At 40.5% G+C, this 23,041-nt stretch overlaps 2 protein-coding genes across 2 annotated transcripts; both read left to right on the plus strand. All coding sequences in view use genetic code 11, as the record gives it.

Annotated features, from left to right (window-relative positions):
* Nucleotides 1-840: 840 nt before the first annotated feature.
* Nucleotides 841-16,901, plus strand: EGR_06669 (Glutaminyl-tRNA synthetase; the record flags this gene model as incomplete). The annotated part of the gene is made up of 9 exons (XM_024495918.1): nucleotides 841-1,071; nucleotides 1,107-1,412; nucleotides 2,032-2,237; nucleotides 4,150-4,540; nucleotides 8,718-8,906; nucleotides 9,170-9,297; nucleotides 10,762-10,819; nucleotides 12,702-12,827; nucleotides 16,833-16,901. The coding sequence occupies 9 exons, from the start codon at nucleotides 841-843 to the stop codon at nucleotides 16,899-16,901; spliced, it is 1,704 nt and encodes a 567-aa protein (XP_024349684.1).
* A 1,563-nt stretch (nucleotides 16,902-18,464) lies between these two features.
* Nucleotides 18,465-23,041, plus strand: EGR_06670 (hypothetical protein; the record flags this gene model as incomplete). Its single annotated transcript, XM_024495919.1, has 3 exons — nucleotides 18,465-18,596; nucleotides 21,097-21,298; nucleotides 22,872-23,041. 3 exons carry the CDS (start codon nucleotides 18,465-18,467, stop codon nucleotides 23,039-23,041), a joined length of 504 nt encoding a protein of 167 aa, XP_024349685.1.

A 23,041-nucleotide genomic window follows, 5' to 3' on the forward strand; every position in this document is an offset into this window, starting at 1 on the left:
TAAAACACTAGTGTGATACGATGGTTCTTTGTCCCTCGGTATTGGTGAGGCGCCACCTTTGTACTTTGAATTAGCCCTCTTGTACTTCGCCGGGTTGGCTGGCCTTCGGGTTATGCGAATAGCCCAAACACCTTCTCTGTGCTGAATACATAATTTGTCCGAGTATTGCCTCCTTCCGTCTTCATGGAAGTCTCGGGACGCTACATTGGACTTGTGCGATTCTAAACCATTCATTATGGAGCTCTCTACAGTACCCAGATGCCAATGCTAGTTAATTATCTGCTTAGGTAAACAAACAGTAAGCCAAGGTATAAGATCGTCAAAAATATGCTTTACTACAAAACTCTACGTATTGCTACTCTTGGGCGGGCTCAGGGCTCTGCTTTAGTCGAACGTTTTCAATCCCCGGCCATAGCTGCGTTCCATGGAAGTTATGCGCAGAATTCTAGACGCACCACGTCTTACGGGCGAAACACAGCACGCATGCATTTGAAGATGTGACGCAATTTTAATAAAAATAACAAAAAGGCGAACGAATCTGCTCTTTTTGTGTCTCTGGAAAGTTTTTCGCATTTTCTCAGATTTCCTTAAAAATAAACGAAATTTGCACCCATCAAATGTTGCCTGACTTGCTACATCATGGACAATAATATGTGCATATTCCAAATAATTTCCAAACATCAGTCAATTTGGGTGATCTGCAATGGTATGATATTAAAACACCAGAAGATCGTCCAAATTGTTTAAATTCATTTGTTTAAAGCAGCTGAACCTTAAAATCCCGTTCAGGTTGACTGGCTGATGGTGCGGTTTGCGCGTGCGCAGCATTAATTACTCAAGATGATGAAGGATCCTTCCCCTCTTATTGTTGGCGATCCTGCCAAGTTTCATAAACCTGGAGAAAATTACAAAACGGATGGCTATGTTGTGACCAATCGTACTCAGGTCCTGCTTAAAGAGCATTTGGCCAAAACAGGTGGTCATGTTGTGACCCGTTTTCCACCAGAGCCTAACGGTATTCTTCATATTGGTCATGCCAAAGCAATTAACTTTAATTTTGGCTATGCTAGAGTAAGGCAAAACACTCCTAATATCCGTTTTTTAAGAAAACTGGTGGTTTTTGCTATTTGAGATATGATGATACCAACCCTGAGAATGAAGAGGCTCGTTTCTTTGACGCTATTCTTGATATGGTCCGTTGGTTGGGATTTGAACCATACAAGGTCACCTACGCATCTGACAATTTTCAACAACTTTATGAGTGGGCACTGAAATTGATCGATTTGGATCTCTGCTATGTGTGTCACCAGCGTCCTGAGGAATTAAAGGGTTTTGATCCTCCCCCATCTCCTTGGCGCAATCGACCGATTGAGGAATCAAAAAGGTTGTTTATGGATATGAAAAATGGAAAGGTCTGGCTTTTTGCGTATTATTGCCAAAGTTCCATTAGTATCCAAATGTTATCATAATTTGCTAGGTTGTTTGTCTATCCAAGTTATATTGAAATGAGATTATGGATGGTACTTGCGTCTTCTGTACCGTAAACGCACTGTCTGTGTGCCAGAAGTACTATTCGAATGCCAGGATAAATGAGTGTAGTGGGTTAACACATTTACTGCCAGGATCTTAAGATATAGGCCCTTGCGGACTCCATATTTTTTTGGCGTGATACTGTGCGTACTTTATTTATTTGGTCACTTTAACTTACTCGAAATCACAAAATTGCAATTATCATTAAACCGGGTAACTTTTACGCCTATTTCATTGTTTCTAGCTTAACCGATTCGTTTGTGACTCCAGATGATGCAATCAGTTATCATGAACAGATAGCGAATAATTGCCACGTGCTTTAGGTCCGGGTTTAGATAAGCAAGTCGGAGTGCTACGTATGTAGTGCTGTTAGCGCAAGTTAATCCACTCATGCAATGGTTTTCGATCTCTCTATTTACCGAAGTTGAGACCCACTATCCTATTTTAATGCTTATTGTTAATCCTGGCTTGAATCACTTCGTGTACTCATTACCGCTGCAGTTGGAAGAAGAAGCGGCCACTCTTCGGATGAAGTTAACGCTGGAGGATGGCAAGCAAGATCCGGTGGCTTATCGCATAAAAATGCGTCCTCATCATCGAACAAAAAATGAATGGTGCATTTATCCTACCTACGACTACACTCACTGTCTTTGCGATTCGATTGAAAATATTACACATTCTCTGTGTACAAAGGAATTCCAGTCTCGGTGGGTTGGTTCCTTCAATTCCTTTGATTAATTGTACTCGACCATGTAATTGGAAAATTTCCACAAATTTACAGGAAGCAAAATATTTTACTGATTGAAGTCTTTCTGAATGTTTCACCAGTATGCAATGTTGAGGGAAGTGGAATTTAACCCAGCCATGATTGCAATCTACCATAAAGGTGCGCATGAATTGTAGGCCTTTATGGTTCATATCCTTAGGTTCTTCGCTAACAGCACATTTACTTGCAATGATGCTTGAATTGCCTTATTTATTCAAGGGTTAGATTTTACTCATTTACAAATATGTGCCTATGTTTTTATAGCATAAACTAGTATTTCAAAGGGTAGGCTAGACACAGCTCCTTAATTTTGATAAGAATGGACTCAGTGCATTAATAAGCTACCTAAAGGTGCTCTATACAAAGGTAGATTATCACCTAACTGCCAATATATTTTCAGGCTGGATTTCGTGATCACTGACTCTAAAGTCTATTTTACAAAGAAGTATGAGTACCTCGTAAAAAATCTTCCAAGTTTGAGAGAGTATCTGCGCATAAGACGTCCTAGTGGTATCCACGACTCGGATTCTGAGCTTCTTGTTCGTTGTAACCACATTTTTTGATAGCCGGATGAAACTTCGTTTTTATTGAACAGTCTTCTGTGGTTCGCTGCTTTGACGAACTCATACTTTTTCCTAATATCTGATACAACTGTGCTCGCAACTGGTAGCTTGACTCGTTAAAAATACGGGAGCCTTATTTGTCAAAATTTCATTGAAATTCAAGCGGTTACTATTTAAAAGTAAGTAAAACTTAAACATTGCAGTAATCGGGAGAAGTGTTTATTTAGCTGGCACTGCCTCCTCGGCCCGTCGGATGTATAGCACACAATGAATATTTTTGTCCAAGTCAATATGATCTTCTGGATGCCTTTAACTTGTATAATTACTCGCGTATTAGTCCTGATCCTGTAGCTTTTTCGTAATGTTTCCCGAAAATAGATCGTCAAATATATTTACTTGTTAACTTGTTATGCCGCCAGGTCTTCTTCCACTACCTTTTATCATTTTCTTAACCGTTCATTGCTTTATATTTGCATTCCACCGAGTTTGTACCCAGAACGTCATTCATCTAATTTATCATCGTTGATCCTGATTATGTTTATTGACCATACGTTATAACAACCTCACAGTTGCTTTCATTTACCACGTACATTTTTGCATGCTCATACCCCTGGGACTGCAACTCATTTGAAAGAATAGCTTCTTAAGTCACTGCTTTTAGTGAATTAGCACAGGAGAGATTTGCGTGTGGAGAAAGTTAATGCATTCCCAAACCTTGAACCGACTGTGCAGGGAATTTCAAGCCCTAACTGGGTGTGGATGATTAGTTAATTAACTTAATTATATTGTCGGGTAGGCAAAATTAATGGCCATTTTATTGAGGTACTTACCTTACTCTTCCGTCATCACTTCCACCCGCAAATGTCAATAAGTGAAGCCCTTGAATAACTCAATTTGAATAGGGGTTTTCTTGATAGCGTGGGAGGTTGTTTACAGATAAAACCACAACTTACTTGCAAAATACTTATGGATGTACAATGTTAATTTGAAATTTAAATTGCCTTGATCAGTTAGATGCGTTTGATCGTGATTTCATCGTAGACATAAAGATGTTGAAGTTGACTCGCCTTCTACATATTACTTATTGTTTATGAACATTCTCATGTTGTCTCGAATCAAACAGGCAAATGATAATAAGAAAGAACGGCCGTATATTTTAACGATTGACTACTTTCATTTATGTACACATTTAATGATGTTGGAGTGCATAAGATGCTTATCTGCTATAGTTTTGGATCGGCTATGACAGCTTTAACGTTTTTTCTCCTTCCCTTGAACCGTACATTTTAGACGTTCTTCCTACTACTGGTTGTGCAATGCCCTAGACATCTACTGCCCCGTGCAGTGGGAGTATGGTCGATTGAACTTCAACTATACGGTAGTTTCGAAGCGAAAGATTCTGAAGTTGGTTGCCGCGGGCGTGGTGGCGGATTGGGACGATCCGCGCCTATTCACGCTTACCGCGCTGCGGCGCCGTGGCTTCCCCCCCGAAGCTATAAACAACTTCTGCGAGATCATCGGTATCACCGTGAGCCAGACCGTATTGGACCCCTCCGCCCTCGAGGCCTGTGTTCGCGACTACCTCAATAAACACGCCCCTCGCCGGATGTGTGTGGAAGAACCCCTAAATCTGGTCATCAGCAACTGGAAAGAACTCTATGGTGACAATGAAGTAGTCGAAGTAAGTGCTGTGTCTCCATTACGGCCCTGGTGCCTCCTAATTCACAGTAGTCGGATTAAATAATTGTCTTAAGCTTTCCTTAGACCCGTTATTTACATAACAGTACAGAATGATCAGGCCGGTCCAATTTATTCAAACAAACGTCTGTTTTTACCAAATGGACAGTGTAGTATCGATACTGAGGCACCTTGAATTGTTGATTGCTGATGCTTTTCAGCATTCATATAATATCAGCATTTATCCGTTTTCTTCGCAAGCTATTTTCCAAAGCCCTACATTTATGAAATTTCATTAATAATATGTAAAGGTGCTTAATATGCGTAAATCGAGTGAATTAAAAGAGCTCCTGCGTGTCATATTTTCGTTAAGATTCCCCCACCCTCGTCAAGCCGTTCAAAATGGAATGTTGTAGCTTATAGCTGTGATTGGCGTTACGTGGAGGTATTTTTGCTGTAGGGAAAGTGCGCATATACTTACACCATGGTTGTTAAATTGTTTACTGTATTTCTGGTTTCAAACATTTGGCAAAGGGGAAAAGTTTTTGATTTGTCACTCATATGTAATCATGCGCTATTCTAACACTTCGCGGAGTTTCCCCACTTTGTGATATCTTTCTGTAAATGCAGCACCATTTTATTTTCATCAGTTAGATGTCATTCCCTTCATTTAAGATAGTTTTCTAGTTTTCTTTCCACTTTTGCTCCCAAAACTGCTGTGTATACTTTGTATTTTATTCTAGTAGGTTAGTGTCATAAAGTTGTTGCTAGGTGACCCTTACAATGGTTTTTTGACTAAAAGAAACTGGAAGGGACTTGTTACGGTTTACCTAGATTTCTTAAAATCTATATTTTTTCTGTTTTATGTTCCATCTTTAATACACCCACTGCTTGAAGGATTGTAAGATGCGAACATTGCACATACGTAGATCTTTTCATAAAAAAGATTGGTGACTTTTTTACAATCAAATCGACACATTTCTGGGAGAGCTGAGTTATCTGTCGCATTGTGCAAACCGAGCGGAAATGTAAGAAATGAGGTCAGCTTATTCCTACTGAAGTGTTAGACTGAGATTTAGAATCGGTAGTCGCTTTTCCCTTAAAGACTTTCTCATTATTACATCAGACGCTCTGAAGAAACTGCTTTTACGGCATGCCATCGAAAAGGTCATGTTGCTTCCGCTGTTTCAAACTGTTGGTGCAGAATCCTTTGAAAATTTAGCTTCGCTAAACGGGACTGCCTTTGGGGTTTTTCCTTTCAAGCTCCTCCTTATTTCCATCCGGAATCATTTTCCATATTACTAATGGAAAATTTTCACCAGACGTTTCACCGGTGTTGCATTTTAAACACATATGTTGAATGAGAAATTACTTGTTTCGTTGGCGCCGATCAGGTAGCTATCCCACATTTGTACCACAAAACAGTGATCAGCGATTGCTCATTTCACCACCATTAGTATTCCAGCAGTGGTTGGGATCATAATGTCCTTATGTTTCAATTTAATACCATGTGTAAATGTTAATTTCATGGTTCTTTTGTAGGCTTGCGAGCAAAAGCTGTAGTGTTAATTGTGGCAGCGCCTCCACTGCATTCCGTAATGAGTACGCTATGGCAAATAACTGTCCAGCAGCCGAGGGCATCTGTGGAGTTTGTTCTTATGTGCCAAAGTTTTTAATTTTTACTACGTATTCGACCTTTCCACCACCTCGTGCAAACAAAAAATTCATTTGGACCATTTCAACAGCTTATCTGTGTGGTGTGTCCTTTCTGATCAGTTTTTTTTCTTGCTGATGTCTGCAACCTGCTAACTTAACGGACTAAATGCTAATTACACACTGGCCAAGAGCTTGCGGTAACGGTGTGGTCTCTCCATTGATACGAGCTAATTCATCTGATGCCCAAAAAATTGCGGGGTTCTGAATCATCGTGTCGGGTTTTTTACGTCTTTGAGGTCCCACGCGTTGCTAGTGCGCGTGGGTCATAAACTGAGCACTGCTGTCGAATTTCTTTCGCTTAACCAGATGTGTTTGGATAGTAAAGCTTTTCATTGCTCGTGGTTTCACTTGTCTATATTCTCCCCATGAAATCCTTTAGTTAATGAATTTTCGAAAGCGCCGAGACGTAGATTATGCAGTCAGATTGGTTATCCGATTTATTGCCAGTTGTTTGTTGGTTCGAATTTTGTCATCTAACCGCCTCATACTGTTTAGCGCCTGCTGGAGACAGTTAGCTTTTTCTCGCACCTTTTTGATATTTTCGTACATAGATGTGAATTTCTCCTCATACCACCCCCTAGTGTTTTATCGAAACATTAAATCCTCTGGCAGCGACAGATTTTTATGACCAAACCATTAGCGGTGACCTCTATCGCACTCGAAGAACACCGGCTGCACAAGTGGGAGCGATTCACCGAAGTTCGTATCTTGGGAAAAATTTTGTGATTCTTTGACCACTTTCAGGGAAATACAATGTAATGACAAGGCGGAGGCGGTTTTGGAAACGTTCATTTTTTCTAAAAGGCACGATAGCGTGCTGTCTAGTACAGCATTCCATTCTCGAGGGGGACTTCTCCAACAAGTACCATTTATTACAATTTTGAAATAAAGTCAAAAGATGGGGATACTATTTCATTGGCCGGTGGGATTTGGTCATTCCTCATCGCGACAAGTTCTTTTCCACCATCACGTGTCGTTATAGCCATAGCTAAACTAGAGTCAAGTTTATGCAGCTTTTAAATACGATCATAAGGAGTGAATTTAATGGTTTCCGTAAAAATGAACTACTTGTAAGTACTTTCCATGCTTAATAAGTAGCCTGACTCCTGAGAACCTCGAAACTCCTAATTAAGATAAGATGAACGTGAATTCTTTAAACTCATACACTAAAATGATTTGCAGTGAGCTCATAGCACCATAGAAGTGATCTCAGAAGCTCTTCTAATGGTTCAAATTAGTACCCGTATTTAGGGATAAAATCCTTTTAACTAGTAAATCAAAATGATTGGCCACCTAGTCAATGCACAAGGGTTAAGCAGGACCCTTGTTTCCATTGATTGAGCTTGATGTACGGTACTCATTCATAAAATTACCCTCTGAAAGCGACGAACCTGCAGGTCCGTCATGCCTTGTTGTGGCTTCCCGCAGTTTTTTTGCGCGAACGAATAATAATTCGTTAGAGTTGTTTTCTCCTTGTCCATATTGATCACAAACTTCCTCCTTGTAAATTCATTTTTTCTAGTGGCCACTTTTCATAGGCGTAAATTTGCAATTTCAATCGGACCTTTCCCTTATTATACAAAATTATCAATGTCCAAAAGGTATCAAGCGGCATCCAAAGCGCCCACATTTCGTATGCAGATTCATTTCTTTGGATTCATTATCAAGCATACGCTCACTTTAGGGAATGAAATTATTGCATTCCAGATCACCTGTCACATCTATCCATTGCCTTTGCCGCCTTGCCCGCTTTTAGTGTTTAGGGTAAAACACGGTAACAAGTATCTGAAGCGACCGAAATTCCCCGAATGCGATGCAAAAAATCAGCTTAAAACGGTGGTAGAATGACAGTGATTTGCAATAAATGTGGCCGTTTGGCTGTGTTGTAGTCTCACATGCTGAAATTTACGGAAACCCGTGTTTATTTTCACTCATGCTTCGGAATTCATTCCGATATCATTTCTGTAACCCGTTTGTTCTACATTCTGGTATCTTAGTACGCCGTTATGAATAAATCATTTCGTCGCTTCTAAAGCTTCCATTTTATGTGCCAAAATCTTCACTGCTTAATTGTGCTGTAAACCATGTTTGCTGCTCGTAAGCTAGCAAGCTGTCACATGGCTTATCTTTATTTTATCTAGAGCACAAATTACTTGCCACTGTGTGACTTGGGATTTCAGATAAAAGTAGTTGAGGGTCAAGACTCATAAGTCATGACGCTTGAATTCCGAAACATCTACAGCCTCTACCTCCTCAGGATAATGCGAAGCACGGCGACAACTTGCGTAGATGAACGCTCGTGTGAGCTCAAACACGTGTGTGTATGTATGCGATTCATCCATTTCCAAAATGACCACCTTTATTACCTTTAAACCGCAATACAAAAGACTATTCAACTGCGTCCTCCTGTATTTACCCCAATAATGCGGGCACATTCAAAAATGCAATTTTTTTGCATTCTCAAGGTGACTGCACCTGACTTCCCCGCGGAGGAAAACAGCACCATGCGTCAGGTGATCCTCGCGCCCGAATTGTTTATTGAGCAGTCCGATTTCATGCCTGAGACGAAGCCTGGGTTCCGTCGGCTAACGCTAACCCAAACGGTCGGCATCCGTTATGCTGGTCTCGTTCTCTCCGTCAATGAGATCCACAGGGTACGCCATCTACATCTGGCCACTTTAGCACCTTGCTTCCAGCGTTTTAATTGCTTCCTTTATTTAACAAAAATTTGGATTATTAACGAACGTAGGGGAAATCATTATTACGGCAGTCAAGGTTAAGTGTTGGTTTCGAAGACGTGAAGAGTTTGCAAACTTGTTTAGTTCTCGCAAGCGGTTGAACGCAGTGATGTTTGGTCGCTGCATTTTTGAAAATAACTGCCTTTGCGAATGAATCACTTTCTTTTATGTTCTTTTAGGATGCTAATGATAAAATATCAAGCATTTCTGTCATCGCGACTCCAGTTTCTACGGAAAACAAACCAAAGGCGTTTATTCATTGGGTTTCGAATCCACTAAAATGTGAACTTCGCCTCTACAGCCAATTGTGAGTTTGGATAGTTCCCAGGTTACCTTGTTCATTTACTTCCATCCTCCCTAATCATGGTTTCCGTAATTTTGTTCACTCTTAGGAAAATAGTTCAGTCTTTCGGCAAAGTCTGTCCCCAAATCGTACTGAATCAGAAATAGCTTAAGCTGTAACATATGTTCAACAACCAAGGCTAGGATTTGCATTGGTCTGTAATTGTAATCTTCCATAAAATTGTGAATGAATTTAAGTGAAGTATTTGTCATCCACCTCCATCAAAGTGGGGATTAGTAATTTTCACTTCAACTATTGCTCAGGTTCGCATTTCTTACCGGGTCGTCCATTTGGAGGCATTAATGCTAGTCACAGTAACTTTGACGAGTATGAATACTTGAATTTTATCATGTTGAAGGATTGTTGGGTCTGACTATAATGTTTTTGCTGTAGTTCTAGCGCACCAATGCTCTTCTGAAAGGATTGAAGTGGCACCTTAAGCTAAATTGCAAGTGATTATTAACATTTGGGCGAGTTAGCTTGATAATATGGGCAATGACCGCCCCATAGAAAACATTCCAACTTAGACTTAGCTTGACCGCTTTGAAAACGCATTATAAGTGAAGGAGAATAAATCATCGGGAATGGTCATTGTTAGATTAATGTTCATAATCTGTCGCTGAATGTGTTCATCCACCTGACCTAACAAAAAATAATGTCTGTCGAGGTGATGCGTAAGGTCTAGCATCATACTTAAACAGCTGAAGGCGCGACCGAGTCTGCTTAAGGTGGACAACAACAATTTATCATTGCCATTTGTTATCCGAACCAAATTCCCTGGTTTTGCTGCTCAAGGCTTTATTTCCCCTTAGGGTTTTGCTGTGGTAGGTGGCCTTGTCCTGCGAGCTACATCATGGGTCGTAAAAGTTTGGCCATTAGCCTATGACGCAAGGGTTGTTATTCTCCCGACGTAGAAATATAATCGAATTTTACCTGATAAAATTTGATTTGGCGGAAATGCACCCAACCTTGAATTCTTCCTACCTGTTGAGCGAAATTTAATTCTAAGTCCATGGCCTTAATTCAATAGGGCGAAGTTTTCCCATTGAAACGGACAATTGCCTCTCTGCGAGCAATGTACTTGCGTAAATTGTTTTTTTCTCCCGATCTTCACCTCCTTTGTTTTTCCCAGTTTCGATAGATGCATTTTTACCCCCGCGATTATGGTGTCGTGTTAACGAAATTTGTTGTTTTGCTGAAATACTCTTTGTCGCTAAAATTTGATCATTGAGACTTTGCCTGCTAGAGTCATTACTGGCAAATGCTCGTAATCTCCCCATTCCCAGCTATGCTCTCTCAATTTTTCCGGTTTTTGAGAGCTGAAGCAGGCCGTGTAATGCCCTCCTCAATCTTTTGCCAACCGATGACGGTGTATGAGGTGGAATCAAGTGTCTTACTCCAGTCCAACATGTCTTTCCTGCATTTCAGATTCAAGGAAAAGAACCCCGAGGATTGTCCTGGGGGATTCATGGCTGCTCTCAATCCGGTACGTGCCGATTTCATTAACCAGAGTAGTCCTGTCGTCTTCCTTAGATCAACATTGCCATTTCTGTATTCGACTAATCGTTTTGGCAGGTGGCTTTTAACATCTATCAATTAATTGAAATATAAAATTTTTATTTCTTTGGCTTGCTTTTAAGAGCATTACGACGAATCCTAAGCTTCCAACAATCTCTACGCCTATTTGTTTGAGGAAAAGCCAGTGGAATAGGCTAAAGTGGACGAGATTTTAGGTAAAATTTAAAGCTTAAGCTTACTTTCTAATTAAATTGAGTCCACATTTAAAAGGACGCGATGTGGTTTTCGCATTAACCTAGAATTCAGAGGTAATGACTTTAGGGGCTACTTAGTGATCTGGAACTTTCAGAGGAAGATGTCTTTTCAAAACCCTACTTTTTAGTAGGAAATTTTTTGACTTGCATCATTTTAGGCATCCTTGGAAAGTAACTTTAGTTTTCTAATAGCGCAAACTAGGCATTTGGTTTTTCGCAGTGGGAAGTCTCTTCCAATTTATTATTGCTTCTCCCAGCATACCCGCAATGTAAACTATTTGGCGTTTTTTAAAAATAATTTTTTTGTACCGTTGCAACATTGGGCGTTCGAGAAACTGGACGTGGGGTTGGGAGAAAAACTTTGTTTTTGTTAGCAGGAGAAAGTTCGCCAGAAGTCAATAGGCTGATGGGGCAGCTTTTTCGCCCTCCAATTATCGCATTGCTCCATTAATTTATGGTTGGATTTCTTGCTCCTCAATTCTTCCCCAATGATAGGTATCACATTATTTATGGGAGGCTAGGAAATGTGCAAGCGCACCTAAACTTAGGCTCTGTTGTCCCACCACCATCACACGTTACCATTGTTCGATCTTGTCTAGTGTCTTTTTTTCGCATTTTTCTCTCGATTTCAGAAACCAAAAATGTCATCTCTTCTATTGTTAGTATTTGGTGAGTACTCCGCTGAATCTCATGCACGCAACAACGAAGTAGATAGGTGCGTACTGGGACAGTAGACTTTTTCTAACTAGGGCTCCCAAAACGGTTTCAGACTTGTGTCCATTTGATCTACGTGAATTCTGGCTAGAAGTGTTGCGAAGTGTAGGCATCTGAATGCAGATCTTTCTCTTTATCCCATTTGGCTACCGGGGCTGTTGAACCGGAGGACTTCGCTGCACATGACTCGCATTCCCCTGTGAGGTTGCCACTTGAGAGTTGGCTCTCTATATCTCTGCTTGCTTGAGCGGAAAAATTGGCCTTGATTTAAGACCCGTAAATGCATATTTGGGCTGCCTACTGTCCGGCAAAACCGCCTATTTTAACTCTTGCTATTTAAAAAAGGCAGTCACCACTTCAGCTCTTATCTTTGAGGCCGGAGTAGTCGGTGTCTGTGGCTTAAGCGCTACTAAATAGTGATATTGATGGAGTTGCTATCGAATCTAAAAGGATCAATAATCCTTAGAATCTCGGTGTTGTAGTGCATTCCAGAGTTGTCTCCCGAGTCGGTTCGAGTCCCAATGCTGGTGAAGGGAAGGTTTCAGTTTTTGGCATGACAAGCACTTCTTAATTTTGTTTGTGATTTTTGACGACTTTCGGATTGTCCATGTACTATTTTTTCCGATTTAACACCGGTCGTCGTGATTTGTTGAGTGAGTGGGTTCCGCTGCACAATTAATATCATTTGTTCCAACCGGGAACACATCTGCCTGCGTCTTGCAGTCTGTTGATCCCAATCTGGCGCACTCACCTTCAAAATGTAAAATTTTTTCGTAAGTGACACGTCATATCAGGCAAAGCTTTATTGAAGCTGATAGAGTAATCGAGATTCTCTCAATTCCAATTTTTTTTTCATTTTACTACTTTTTGTCGTTTTTACAGAAATCGTTGACCGTGGTCTCTGACGCATTAATTGAACAATCAGTGAAGGATGTCAAGGTGTACGACCGCTTCCAATTCGAGCGCATTGGCTTCTTCACAGTTGATCAAGACAGCGAACCTGGCAAGGTGGGTTTCTGGGTTTTCGCTCTGTTCAATTGAATCGGTACTGTCAAAAAACTCAAATCCAGACCACCTTCATGAGGCTATCCGTTGGCCTAAAAGATAGATGTTTGTCATCGCCTGTTTAGAGCAACGGTCCAATTTATTGTCTGTTGTTGTTATATCAAGACGTAAAGGCGATGTTTTATTCACAAGATTTGTTCATTTTTATTAGAATTACTCCCAGCAGCACGTCCCCTTTTGGACTTATTGCTTAGAGCTATGGCATCCCTGGCAGCTGTGAAGAAGTTCAACTGACATTTTCTCACGATTCATCTCAATCGTGAAGGCTTGTCAGCTTTTACCCATTTCTCATGTCTACGCAGTAGCGTTTTCAAATGAATGTGGGACTGTACTAAAAAGGAAGATTTGCGTTGATGAACAAGGAGAATACGTAATTGCAACAACCGATCCAATGCACTAAATTATTATTGCCATTTCGTACAGTTGAGTTTGCGTGCTTTCGATATTTCTCGCAACTTTTATATTTGACCAACTTTGAAGCTACGAACAGAGCAAACTCCACCAAAATTGTTGCTAAAAATCAAATAAAAGTGATGTTTTTTTCCTGTGTTCCTGTTAAATTCAAGTCTTGTTGAGTTGAGGAGTAAAGTACAGCTTTCCCTCCCAGAGTATTGTGTGAGCGCGGGCAACCCATACGCGCTGGAAATGGGTGGTACGCGGTACGCTGGCTTACTAAAACCGTATTTGGGTTCGCTGCGTTTTATAGCTTCGTTTGCTACTCCTACTTAGAGTCAACACGGAATTAGTTCGTTTTCTTTCCCTATAATCCCTTTCCTCTTAAAATTTCGTGAGAAAAAATGTATTTGTGCTGGAAAACGCAAAGTTAGGCGTGAGGAAGTGTTCTTCAATTTGGTTGTTTTTTTTTTCAGTGTGAAACGCGTACATCTTAAACATCTTTTTCTTGTTTAATTTTATCTCATAACCCAAAAGTTGGTTATGTTTTTCTCTTTGGCAGGGTATTAACAAGTTTCACTGTATCATTTCTTCTGATATCAATAAAGTCGCTTTGTGCTCTTGGCAAGGTGCAAATACCCGGCGGCAGCGTACGCCTACTGGGGTTATAGTGCAGTTGGTTAATAACCACCACTCCTTGTAATGTATCGTCATATCTGTTACTTAAAGATCAAAAACGGTATAAGTCTATACAAGCCACAGTCTACAAACTATGTACCACCAAGCCCACTAATTTTTCATTTCTCTATATGGTAAATCTCGCTTGCTGTGGCAGGGCTCCTCTATCCCCTCAACTTCTGCTATTCTAAACTTGCGTCGAGATAAGGCTCTATTTATCCCCCTTCATTGCTTATTTTTCAAATCTATAGGATAAGTTTTTAACTGGTGTCGCTTGTAAAGAAAGGGAATGGTTTTGTTTGCTCGCTATTTTATTCGATGTGCTTTGTAATGGCTTTGTGCTGCAACGGAAATAAAGACAACGCCTACTGCATGCTTGCTCAACTTCTTTGTAAAGACGTCAATTTCTTGATTTGTGATTCGTTCACGTGTTTTTGTTTTTTTTTTTGTACTACTTTGGTAATTTAGCAAGTCCGCAATTACTTCTCTCGTTCCTCTGCCAAACAAAGTTCAGTTTTGCCTTATTGCCTTTAGTAAGATGCGACTTTATCATTTATTGCACAGTACCTTGTCTTAAATGATCGAAACGTTTCTTTGCGTTGAGAGCATAGAGGAGGGACTTTTGCTTTGGCTGTGATGTCACCAGCACGGGGTAAACGAACACAGATACACATCCACAAGAAGTGACCACCGTGTGTGATTAATTGCCCACACATACCTCCACGGCAGGTGAAAGACCACCTCTATTTCGCACTTCGCCAAGATCCTCTTTACGATTTGTGACGTTATAAACCGTCTTCCACTTTTATTGCTACCCGAATTTGACTAAAATAGCTTTCTGCTCCCCAGTGAACCTGTCTCGCGTTTAAGCCTACTTTAAATCAAACACGGAATAGGCTTTACAATAAGCAGTGTGCAGCATCACCAGAAGCTTCGATCCCAGCAAGTTCCTGAAAAGTGTTCGTTTTTTAATCAGTACTTTTTTTCGCTCAGCCTCTCAAATTCAAATCTATCCCAAAGGCAACAGAAGTTTGTCGAAATCTTTCCTTGGGGAATTTGTCATGCATGATGACGAGGTGATTAAATTTTTAAAGTCCATTATTGAATGAGCTGGAACGCTGAAATGCGGACTTTTCTATCTATTCAGTAAGTCGGTACCATTCCTCATCGTAATGATATGCGTACTGCTTTCATATCCCATAAAGTATGCAACATCTGCAGTGAAGCATTATTTCAATAATTGCTTTTCATGAGAAAGTGCTTAAGGCACGATTACTGTCCCGTGTGTACTCCAACATCTATTGTGCTTGTTTTATTTATCGCTTTACAATGCTACCTGTGGGTTGCGTGTTTGTTTTAATTATCTGTACTTTTACTCCTTACTAACCGAAATAACCATTTCCCGTAACTTAGAATGCGCATTAAGACTTCAAAGCACACTATATTTATTTTCCAATATAATTTTGCTGACACTAAAAGAGATGGTGAGGTGTGAACTGGCTTTAATCAGTCCTCTATCGCCTCAGCAGGTCTCAGAGGGAGGGTTACCTTAACAACGTAACCACTTAACCGACGCATCCTCGACTTCCATTAGTCGATGGAATGTCAACAAATGAGTAGAATATTGACATTTGGGAAGAGTGCTCACTATATCATGTACAGTGGAAAGTCGGATATTTTTTCACCATGAGGAAACTTATACCTTTTTTCAATAACTTGGCATTTTGTTCCTGGAATTTTTTCGTTGATTTTTCCAGTTTCATTCGATTATATGGAGTCACAAGCGTTTTTTTTTTTGCTTACAAGGATGCAGTGGTTGTTTGTCAGGAATGATATATTATCGAACCCTCTGAGGGGATAAAAAATCTCTAGGAGGTGATGGGAGCTACCTATCGTTCATTAGCAATCATTTTTTTGACGTACTTTCTTCTCAATTAGTGTTTGAATGGTGCGCGCTGTTGCCACGGCATCGATCATGCGTTTGTATATACGTATGCCGCAACAGTGATGATGTTTCTTCCTGGGCTCATCATACTTGGTTCACTTGTTTTTCCGATCCAGTGCAAATTCATGAGTCTGCACTCACCGGATGCGCTTGCACAATCAGTTGCACAAGGAACGCTTTTTAAAGCATCTTTCAAAACGCGTGCAAATTGTCCTCTTGGCTTGGAAAGTCATTCGACCCTAAGTAGGTAGAGGTAGCAGCATTTATCACTGGAGTGCTGGCGGTGGTGTGTGGCTACCACGTCTGAAGTGCCTGTTACTAAAAGTAGGATTTTTGGCACAAGTTTTTTTAGCAAAGTCGACTTTTTCCCGCTTTCAAAATCCTCGAGATTTTTTACCCTGTTCAAATTCGTCCAGAAGACTTATTTGCTACTTTGAAACTCTTATTTGCCATGATCGCGGTTTCCGGTATCGTTATGATAATCTTGATTTGGAGGAACTTGTTCGTACCTTTAAATACGCTTGCGAACCACTTTTGCTGATGATTAAGCGAATTCTGGAAGTCTCTAGAATCATTTTTGCCTTACCGCATCTAATTTATTTTCGGCTTTTTAAATTTTGTTAAGGCCCATCTTCTACCTATCGCTAATTTGCAGCCATTGTGCACTGCGCTGAAAGCTCTCTTGAAGTTCAACATTTTAAGGCGTCAATGTTCTTCGAGGACGCACTTTATGGGCTCCGCCTCCCATATTTTATGACTCCTAGCTTATTATAGATGATTTTCTTTTGCTCGGTATCTAATGTTGCAGTGACTCTTGCCTAGTAGCCACAATCTTTGTTTCGTCTGGCAAAATGAGCCTCTGCTAGGCATAACGATTCGTAATTCGCATACTTCATCATGTGGAGATAAATTTCTTCGACCTTTTCTTGCAGCTGATTTTCAATCGCACGGTAACCCTGAAGGAGGATCCGGGCAAGTCGGCCTACCAGGTGAAGGACTGAGGACCTTTGAGGAAGCTTCCCCAATTCTGCGTATCGTCAATTTTCCTACCTCTCCTTTCTTCCCCCCGTATCCTCATCCCTCTGTGTTCGTGTCCGTAACCAGTAATATGGCTGTTTGTGCATTCGCGTAGTTGGGCCCTACATTGGCGAACCGACGTTGATTACTCGCTACTTCTTCCGCCAGCGTGCGAAAGTAAAGGCGTGCAATGCCAGAAGCCGCTTAAGAACTATGTTAAAAAAACACTTTTCACATGAAAATTGCAGCCAACTTAGTGGTAATACTAGGAACAGCGCCCAGCTCGGTTGGTATTTTATAGACTTCCGCCAGATTTCATGCTGGGAAATGCAAATATCATTGTGAGTTAGTAAATAGCCACTGACAAGTACCGAGGGGCATGTTTGCAAGGTTTCTTATCAACTAACAGCCGAAAGACTGGCTGAGAGGTTTACTTGTTTAGCTGACTTTGTAATTCCAATGCGTTTCCCCATGCGAATGTGATTCTTAGGCTCATACCTGGAAAACCGCGCATATGCTGATGCGGGTTGGCAGTTTTAGTAACGCCTTCGCTACCTACCTGCCGGATGATCGTTTTCTAACGCCATGTGGAACAGATAGCAACCAGTCGGTGATAAATAGAGGACGTTTCTCTTCTGCGCGATCCCCATAAGCGAGCATTTGCAGGAAGGGTACATCAATAGGTCGGGAAGCATATATTAGTAGCGGTTGGGACATTAGGAGTTGTTTGCCTCAATGCCTTTTCAAATGCTATGAAGAAGGAATTAATCATCATTTACCTAAAATGGAACCGAAACAAAAGAAAACCGAAGGCGATCGCCTTTAAGAGTCGTTTGGAGCAGAAATGAAGAAAATTTAGTTTTACAGGTTAATGCACGCAAGTAGATCCAACGAGTGCCTCTCCATGTGCCAACAGTTGTAGACTATTTAAAAATCGCCTTGAAAAACACCAAACCTATTATGCGAGGCAATTTTCATCAATGCGCAGTGAACACTACCGATTCCTGGGCTTTCGAACGGGTCTCACCCCACCCCAAAAGGCACAATATTACGAAAATATTACGAAATTAAATCCAGCTCGCTCACCGTTTTGTCGGCGACTGAACAAATGATCTAAATATTACGAGTGATTTAAAAAAACCCATGAGATTTGCAATGAGCTCCATACAATAAAGTGACACTGACATCGTTTATTTCTTCACTTTCAAAAGAGCAAATTATTTGCACAAATTATCTCTGAATGCAGCCTGATTTTGGGGCTGCAAATCGCCTCCAAACGCTCACTAAACGCAGAAGTAAGGTCTGGATCCGTCTAACAATGGAATCTCGAGTACTGGGAAATATTTCCTGCAAAGCTTATCAGTTTCCATCAAAGATGAGTAACTTTATATGTTCAGGGTAGCAGATATTATCTTGACGACATGTTGGGTAGCGGGTCCACAGTACTATCTTTATGACATCATTGATTTGCTCCACACTTCTTTTATATTTACTTATTTCTAGCGGCAGTGTACCTAGTGGGAATTTGAAGCATTAATGAGACATCAATGACGGAAAGGGAGTTCTTACTTCTACCAAAGCGCTGTCATAAACGTTTAAAAATTTTGAGAAAGGTTTGGTTTTTTAAAAACGACAAATATGTATGGCTTGTGGACTTAAAAAAATATACAGCATTTATGGTGAGCAGGCTTATATTCAATGTCTAGCAGCGCTAAAGCTGTTATTGCAGAACAGTTCTCCTTCAAAATCTTAGAAAAGGACAAACGCTATCTTCGAATTCGTCCACCAAAGTGAAGCATGTTTTCTCTGCTGGCAGTGTAAATTTCCCTTAAATTTTAAGAAAAGGTGGTAGAAAAGGGCATACTTGTCCATGACTGGCATCTATTTTATCAGAATCGGTCTTATTAAAAAATACAAATTAATTCCAAAGCAAATGTGACGGACCGTACCTGACAGAGGTGATACTATCTTGACTTTGCTGAAAGTGACAGCAGGAAGCGTAGTTACACCAACTTAATGTAACCAGGCCGGCTAACGCCATAATTTCGCCCCTAGGCATGCAAACCAAATGACCTCTTGCCAAATGTGCAACTTTTTGGCCACTTACTTCTCTTTATCAAAATGCAAAAATTTGAGTACTAGGAAGTTGAAAATTTGACAAATTGACAAAATTTTGGCCACCTCAATAATTATCGCTAGCAAACTCCCGACAGTAGATGCATTTTCATTACTTCTTCTGACTCAATAATCCGGTTGTACTACTTCACTAGATAATTCAACAGCTTTCCCTAGAGATAGTAGCCCTGTGCATGGCAAAGGCAGCTTCTAAGCCTCCACTTTATAAGAGTAATAAATTTAAGGGCTATGGGATTACTTAAGAAGTAAGTATATTGAATCGACGTTATTAGTGGAGAAGATTCCCATGGTTCCTCATAAGGGCACTGAATTTTTCGACCTCTTAGTTTTTCATGCTCTAGCTTATAACTTGTAAATTTAGTGTGCTCATACAAAATTGCTTCAAACTGGGTTATTTGTAAATTGAAACAAATTTGGGTATTGCCGGCAAACTTCAGCGGTGGGTGCCAATTAATGCTGGTCTCCCCAGGAGTGCACGCTGTTGTGTCCAAGATACGACTTTACTTCCTGATTGCCTAAGCCGGAGATGCCACGCTAAAGGAGATTACTCAGTATCTTTACTTTGCACTACAACTGTGAAACTGCCAAGCGTAACTTAGGGCTTCTCTGTGATGGCAGCAGATGCGACATAAATACGCACTCAGATTTTGTGCGGTTGGAAATATGGAAAGGTAAAAGGAGGCGCCCCATACGGCAGCTGAACTTCGCTAATCTCTATTAGAATAAATTGAATGAGGAATTCCTGTGCCTAGGAATCCATCTCAAATTTTTTATAAATACAATTTTCCAGATGTTATCCAGCAATGCTACGCTCAGACACAATACAAGGCTTAGATCCCATAAGACGAGGGAATGTAGATATAAATCGTCTGGCCAAGTAGTGATACCCACGTCTGCTTCACCGAGCCGAAAAAGCTGACAGTTTCTGGGCTTTTTGCAAAGTCTTCCAGGGATTAGGAGTGAGCAAGCCGTAATCTCAGCTCACCTGCTCCTATTCCTTCTAACTATTCATAAGTCTGGGTAAAAGAGCACCTATAGTTAGTAATTTAGAGTTACGACCTATTTGAAAAAAGCAAATTTTGCTTCCAAGACCTGGTGCCAATGTGCTGTTCAGATGCGTAAATTTGGGCAAAAAGATGCCCTTTAATCAGTCAGACATTTAAATTGAATTTGTAAAATAGCGGTGAAATGGAATATGTTTATTGACCCACGAGAAGTTTGGGAATAAGTTAACATATGTAGAACATGAATATGCAGCATGGTAGTAGTTTGCAGTAGTAAATTCACGCTCTGTGATACGTTGGTCATTCTTTCAACTCTCGGTTTTGGTAGAGGGGCCACTTAGGTGCATCTTTATTGTACCTTCATCGGGTGGGCTAGACTCCGAGCCATGTCAGCAGCCCCAACCCCTTCTGTACATCGGCAATACATATTCTGCCCGGGTATTATGCCTTCTTTCGTCTTCAGGAAAGTCTTGGGTCTCTACAGCTCTTCCCCTTGAAGAATCGTTCTTCAGTTTTAATTCAGGTGACACCTCATAGTCTTTAAAGTGATCCACCAGCTTCATTTGAATGCGTGAATAAATTCGATTCCTCCAACCAGGTTCAAAATGAACGTTGCACATGTTAGTATAAGGTAACCAAATTCCTGTGGTAATCATTCTTGCTCAGACAAGTCTAGTCGCTTGCAAAATCTACTTCACTGCATGACATGATAGACAAGCTTTCAATATTTTCAAATACATTCCCACTACCCTACTGCTCAGTTGGGAGTATTGCTCCCTAACTTATAACTTGGAATAGGACTGTGGGGTTAGCATCGAGTCCACTTTCGTGAATAAAATTGGTGAAGTAACACGAGTCTAAATCACTTAGCTTTCAACACACATCATTGAGCACATTAAATGGGTACCGGACTCAAGTAGAGAAGTCACGTGTTTACACCTCAAGAGCTCGTATTCACTAGAAACCCTTTTATAGACCAGGAAGCCTTAAGATACGTATTTTGCTTTACGTAGTCTCATGTAGCTCTTTACAAAACAAGGTGGAACATTTCACCTTAATGTTGATTTGGTGTTCAAAGACTACACCATGTTGGGTGGAAATTAAGTTGCAGATCCTCTTAATATGCAAGCGCGCACAGCACACCCTCTCAGCCGCTGGAATGCGACTAGTATTTGTGAAAGGAAAAGGCATGCAAGAATCAAAGGGCAGTTTGACTAACAATCATCCATTTAAATCAAAGGGTAATATTTTGGATTAAGCATAAGATAATAGAGCCGTGAATGCCCTCAAAGTTGGATTAAGTACTTTGGGAAAAGTGTATATGATCCAACATTGGCAGATTTTCTTCAAATGATTCATTCCGATTTCCGCAAATTTTAACACACATGAGCGGAACGCACCTCTTTTAACACTTGGAATAGGTGTGTAAATAATAATCCTGGCGATTCAAACTGGGGCGCCATTTTCTTGGACATAGTTTTAATCAGTAATAAAAAGTTTCGTCTACGAGTGTAACCGTTTACTGGATTACTTTCATTCGTGCTGTTACTTGTGAGGTTTCGCTTGGTGTCTAGCTCATCTTTTCACCTGATTTGAGGGAATAATGAAATTGAGTAGCCGAGAAAATGTTGAGAAGGGTTAAAGAAGAAGTAATCCTTTGCTTGGAGAGGCCTCAGTAAGTCTGGGTGCGTATAGTAGAAGTAAATCAGGTTATTTTATAAAGGTTTGTAGGTCGTTCAAGCTGCAGTATTGTATAGGTAATAACATCATACAGCATGTACTCCGCGCATTCGTGCCTTAGGATTTGCGGAATTTTTACAGGAATCTAACTAGTTTCTAGTCATGATTCTTTACAGATCTGCGAAATTTGTGGATTTCTCTAAAAAAATCTCCACGGAAGTTTTTATATTTATTTTCTTAAGGTAAAACTATAGCAAGCTAACATTTGAATGGAATCAGGGTGCTTGGGGAGCGTGACTTGGACCGTATTTTGGAGTTAAATTTTAGAATTAAGCATTTGTAGGCATCTTGATTGACTCCTACCAAACATTCGCGGCTCCTCCCAACCCGCGGCAGGCTCTGAGTCCCAGCCTCTCGAGGGTAGGTGGAATCACCACATTCCACTATGTGGAGCCAGGCGGAAGAGACGCTGCGTTCGAGGCACGCTGAACACACCACTGGAAGCCCCGTAAGTTAGAGTATTTCTACTTGCAACATCTTCGCTTGTGAAACGGGCTGATAACTAGAAGTATTGTACTCCTTATCACTTCGGTTTTTAACCCATTTAGGTATTAAAGTACTACGATGTGCCAGCTGCTTGTTGGATTTGAAACCTTACGTATGGATAAATTTACCTTATATACAAAACTCCCCCCTCAACCAAACAACATGTGACAAGTAAATGATTGAAAGCTACCTCATTCTGAATGATTAGCTTCAACAAACGCTGACGGTACTTCATTTATTTTCGCCACGTCTCCTTACATGACCACCTTCAAATGGATGATTGGACATTCCACAGTGAAAATGTTAGAGACTTTCTTGACATCGGATACATATGATATTCTTCCCTGATGCGTTGTGATCTTGTTTCGTTTCTCTGGAAATTTTATCACACATTTATATGCGGTAGGTAAATAAAGTGTGTATAAGCCCGTGTTTGTTATTTCGGATAACCCACCATGAAGGCCGTAGAAAAACCTTTAGTTATCAGCTATCGCAGAAGCTCTTTTTGACGCTTGAATTTGTTATCCTTTAGAACTGGTAATACCAAAGCTTTTGTTTTGAAGTTTATTAAAAATACAATTCCTTAAGTGTTCGGGAAGAATTCGATTTCGATACGTCATGTGCATTTGAGTGATTCAATCACCATTTCATTTGGTCAGAGTCATTTATCCATTGCTAACTTGATTCTTGACAATTTTAGTTTCTTTGGAAAAAAGCTACTTGATGATACACCACTTTTGTATTTCAATGGCAACTAA

The sequence above is a fragment of the Echinococcus granulosus genome, assembly GCF_000524195.1.
Source record: "Echinococcus granulosus chromosome Unknown EG_S00061, whole genome shotgun sequence".
Lineage (NCBI taxonomy): Eukaryota > Metazoa > Platyhelminthes > Cestoda > Cyclophyllidea > Taeniidae > Echinococcus > Echinococcus granulosus.